Source organism: Montipora capricornis, chromosome 5 (assembly GCF_036669925.1).
Source record: "Montipora capricornis isolate CH-2021 chromosome 5, ASM3666992v2, whole genome shotgun sequence".
Lineage (NCBI taxonomy): Eukaryota > Metazoa > Cnidaria > Anthozoa > Scleractinia > Acroporidae > Montipora > Montipora capricornis.
The window spans coordinates 20,929,223-20,934,222 of record NC_090887.1 but is presented as its reverse complement, the minus strand read 5'-3'; the positions used below and the strand labels follow the sequence as shown (position 1 = coordinate 20,934,222).

The 5,000-nt window shown below is 40.0% G+C and overlaps 1 protein-coding gene across 1 annotated transcript in view; it reads left to right on the top strand.

The window, feature by feature from the left end:
- The window catches only part of LOC138049879 (serine/threonine-protein phosphatase 4 regulatory subunit 2-like), a 12,287-nt gene that overhangs the window by 5,436 nt on the left and 1,851 nt on the right, over positions 1-5,000 (top strand). The window contains exons 4-7 of the mRNA XM_068896348.1: positions 2,039-2,160; positions 3,128-3,221; positions 3,491-3,540; positions 4,306-4,784. Coding sequence (XP_068752449.1) covers positions 2,039-2,160; positions 3,128-3,221; positions 3,491-3,540; positions 4,306-4,784 — 745 coding nt within the window. The remainder of the gene's footprint in view (positions 1-2,038; positions 2,161-3,127; positions 3,222-3,490; positions 3,541-4,305; positions 4,785-5,000) is intronic.

Genomic DNA, 5,000 nt, shown 5'->3' with positions numbered 1-5,000 from the left:
CAGAACATTTCTAACGAGATCAGGGCATGTATACGCTTGCCATAACAGCATGTATACGCTTGCCATCTATTTGCGAAGGGCGGAAAGTGAATGATATTGTCAGGGGAAGTGATATCTCACGGGCTTCGATGTACCGCATTCTAAAAAAAGAGAAATTTTAACGCAAGTAATCACTACCGAGAACGTCATTTACAACGGCCAAAATGTGGATGTCCAACGCGCAGCGAAGTTAAGTTCACGCCAAAAACGCTTATTATTGAGAGGAAGGACATCGTACTAAATAATGACAATTTCAAGACGATTTGTGCAGTGTTTTGGATTTGACATACCTTGAAATAAAGTGATACTTTCGGAACATTGCGTGACGTTTAGCATTCCCTTTTGAAATTCACCATACATAATTCCATTTCAACTTGTTACAAGGGATATGACCCATGAAAAAGAGCGAAATATAAATAGCAAAGACAGTTTATAACTCCTGGGACAAAAAAAGAGCAGCAAACAGTGCTGTACTCTGATTTTAGGAACTCCGCGGAGGAGTGGCCACGAGTAACCACGAGTAACCATAATTAACAAGTAGAATAATTACATTATCTTTTTATAATAATCTTGTGGTTACTCGCGGTTACTCGTGGTTACTCGTGGTAAATGAGAAAATATTGTTTCTTTACTCCCAAAAACATTCATTTCCCACCAAAACCAGCTCTGCAAAGCATCTGCGACAAGGTGGAAAGTCTTTTTGCAACGACATAGCAATTTGAGCGTGGAAAGTAAATGTGTTCCCCGGCTGTAACAGCCACCATGTCTGTTTCGCATTCATCTGCGACACCACTTCGACCAACAAAATCGGCTTCTTCTGATGAATTGGAGTTAGAGGCATAACCCTTTAACAAATCCATACTTTAACGCTACTGACAAATAGCGTATTAAAGAAGGCAAAAGTGAACAGGTCCTTTGCACTTACGTCACAATCTTCGCTTCGCACAGGACAACGCATTTTTCACGCTTGAAAACGAGAATAATAAACTATCCGCAATTTTTTAGACCTGTAAAAAGTCTTTCACTCATGTGGTCATATTGATGGACAGACTGGACTATAGGTGCCCGTATAAAGGGTATAAAGGAAGTTTTCTGAAAAAGACAATCGGCGACAAAATTAGTTGAGACACTTGCCAACAGAGCACACTGGCAACGACACATTCATTGTTTGCAAAGAAAACTTGTCCAGAAAGTACGTTTCCGGGATACCCCTCCCTCCCCCACCCTAATCAATGTTGTACCGCTGTCGACAAGGCTCGTAGAAAACAGAAAAACACAACATTGTCCCGGGGGTGCGGGGAGGGGTCCATTTGCGCCGCCGAGCTTGAAATCGACTCTAAAGGATAAGAGTGTCTCAACAATTTTGACGCCGATTGAAGGTGCCCCAAGATTGGATTTACTTTGAGCACCTTAATTATCTCAAGAAAAAAAATGATTGCATACCAAGTGACTTAGTATGGCAATAATTATTGATAAGCGAGGAGATAAATTAATTTTAAGAGAAAAAATATCTGATCTCAATAGACATAAAAAATAATATTATTGGCAAATTATTGATCCTGTGCGCTGTTCCTTTGGGCAAAGCGAGAAAACATGTCATTATACTCGTGACTGTTGTATCAGCAACTTACAGAAGACACGTTTTTTAGTGGAGTAAAACGTTGCTAACCTATTCACACCTAAATCAACCGCCAGTCGGTGAGCAAAGTCGTCTGGCATTAGCTAGAGTGAAAGGTTAGGTGGGGAAGGGTGATGCAGTCGCATCGGAAAGCATTCTTACTGGAGACCATTACACTGTTATGCTCTGGTTACGACTCGCCAACTTAGCTGTCAGTCAACTTGGAGATACTCTGTTGTCAATAACAGAATGATGATAACATAACTACAGCAAATGAGCAATGATCTTGCTAAGATAACAAACTGTTCAGTTGCACAATCCAAATGTGATGTTTATTATATTGAATACCATCATATGGCACTGGTTTTCAACTCTTACCAGGTAATGCGAGAGTTTTTTGAGAGCAGTCCATCAAGGAATGCTTCTTCATCTGAGCCAACAGTTACTGCAGACTTTGAAGTTATGAGGCAGAGATTACTGGATTGCCTGGACTCATTTACAAGGTACTGTATCAAGTTTTAAATAAATAAATGACAAAATTATTTTGTTTTTCACTGTGAATTTTCTCTGAAGATAGCGTAATTGTAGAGTAATTTAGCTGCTATGTTACGTGCACAGCTCCATTCCTTCGATCATTCACCATTTTCAGCAGTTTCTTTACACACAAGTACTGCGGGCTCATACTTTTTTTGTTAAACCGCTGACAACACAATGCAGCACGGCGATCTTGCGACTAAAATTTACGAAATTGCAACTAAATTTTCGTATCTTATCGCAAAATGCGACTGTATTTTTTCATTAATTTCGAGCCCTGCTATGCTGTAGATAATGACTAGCCTAAGGTTAGCATTTTTGTAAAGGTTTGGGTTGTTTCAGCTACATACAGTATATGGTAACTCCTACCCCCTACCCCTCAACCCTATCCCTCACCCCCTCCCCCCCACCCCGGAAATAGTCATGCCACCCGTTGACAAGTAAAGTCGTCTGGTGTTAGACAGAGTAAAATCTATTAAGTCTTGCTTCTAGGAATCAATGGGTTAAAGTTAAGTATCGCGTACATGGCTTAGACGTACATGCGCTCAGCTTAAAACCCTTTCAAGCCTTCTTACTGCACCTTTCAATAACATGCCGACTCTTAAATTCAAAGGTCAACCGACAAATGCATTTTTCGCTAGCGTCAGTCAAATGTTCGGCGGCTCCTCCGAGCTTCCGAGTACTGTCGAGTGCGCAGTAATCAAATCGCATTGTTGAGTCCAGTTCAGTCAACATAGTCGGAAGCTGGGAGGAGTCGCCAAACATTTGATTGACGGTAGCGAAAGACGCATTTGTCGCTTGACCTTTGAATTTAAGAGTCCACTTGTTATTGAAAGGCGCAGTAAACACATTTGAGTAGTGGTAACTGTAATAAAATGAATTACTATGCCTGACTTTGAGTCGCAATTTAATAATTATACTTTGTTTTTCTTTCAGTGCTCCTTTCACCATTCAAAGACTATGTGAACTGATAGTAGAGCCCAGGAAGAATTACAGCAATAGTGAAAAGTTTATGAGAGGAGTGGAGAAGGTACTGTTGATTAATGCTGGTCCATCAGGGCTTGAAATTGCGACCATTGCGACTGAATTTTTTCCCTTTGCCACTAAAACATCTCTCAAAAATGTACAATTATGATTAAAATTAAAGGTTGGAACTAAAACCTTAACTTGTAGTTGTATGTATCCAGAGTAATAAGGAAATAAGAAACATGTTTTTATATGGTATTTTCTTTTTTTTTAATTTTTTGATGCATAAAATTATTGCTTCTTCATTAGTTTGCAATTTTTGTTTATTTTCAGAATGTTCTTGTTGTAAGCACGGTAGACATTAGCAGGGATGATATTTCTGTGTAAGTCATAATAGAGGGGAGTTTTTATCGTCAATTATGATAATATTATTATCTTAGACATAGTAAAAACTATATTGTATCAGTTCTGTTTCCAATTACGTCAACCCATTGGCATTGACTCCTAAATTATCCCACACTGAGGCGTAGAATCATCTGGCATTAGAGTAAAATGTATCTACAGGTATTATCCCGGAAGCAGCTGCCATTGTAGGATGTTACTTTCTGGGGGAGAGAAATGACTGCCTGAAACATGTCTGCATTCACAGGCTACCCACATTGATGATTAATTAAAAATTGTCTGGCATTAGACAGAGAGTAAAATCTAAAAGTGACATCCTAATAGCTGCTAAGGTGACTAGATTGTCCACATCCCTGGTACCACTGTAAGTACTTCAATGGGTTATGAAAGAATGCCAAACTGACAACCTGATAGATAGACTTTCAACTTGTTAGTAATTTTTAATACAATGCTATGGCTTCACACAGCAGCTTACACAAAACGCTCTGGACACACAAGGTCAAAGTTGCAGATGAAAACTGACATTGAGAGTTGGCTCACAACGCGAGGCTTGATAACTACTGTTTCAGGGAATGGGGCACACTCACAAGATAAACCAGACCTGAGAGAGCAGCGAAAATTAAGCCTACTCACAATGCTTTTCGCATTTTCAATAATGCCTATAAATTATACAGTGGAAATGTTTACATTATGTGAAGTTTATTCTTTAAATACTCTCTCAAGTTTCTTTCTCTCTTCTTTATCAGCTTTAGTCTAACAAATGACATTGACGGACAACACAGGCTGTCCAGTGTTCATAACGGACCTGTCACAAATGGAGTGATGACACATGCTGCTCCGTCAGAAGGCAGCTCTGTAGCTGACCACGGCTATGGTGAACGACTCTCTCCACACATCACACAAGGTAGCCTCACAACCCAAGCTGTGCCTGACACAAATGGATCCACTTCAGTCGATACACAGGAGAATGGGCATGGTTCCCAAGCACACAATAATAACAGTACTTCATCTGCTAATGCGGATAATTTGAATCTCCCACAACAGTCACTCACTGAGGAGAAGTCTGAAAAACTGGGTAACAAAGTTGAAGGACACGTTGATCAGGAAGAAGCCCCAGATAAGAATGACAGGGGTGACAAACCCAAAAGTATCTTAACTGGGATACCTACAGAACAAAAGGATTCCTTAAGCCAAGAAGGAGGTCAAGTCCAATCAACTGCTCCAGGTACATGTAACCTTTTGGCAAAATGCAAAATGTCGCTATAAAAGTAAAATACTCGTATAACGAGGATGAGGAAAGATAATGACTGGTTTCTTTTGGGTTGAAATAAATATTATTATTTATAATTATCTTTAGCTTGGGGTGCAGGGATGGCACAATGGTGAGAGCACTCGCCTCCCACCGATGTGGCTCGGGTTTGATTCGCAGGCTCTGCGTCAT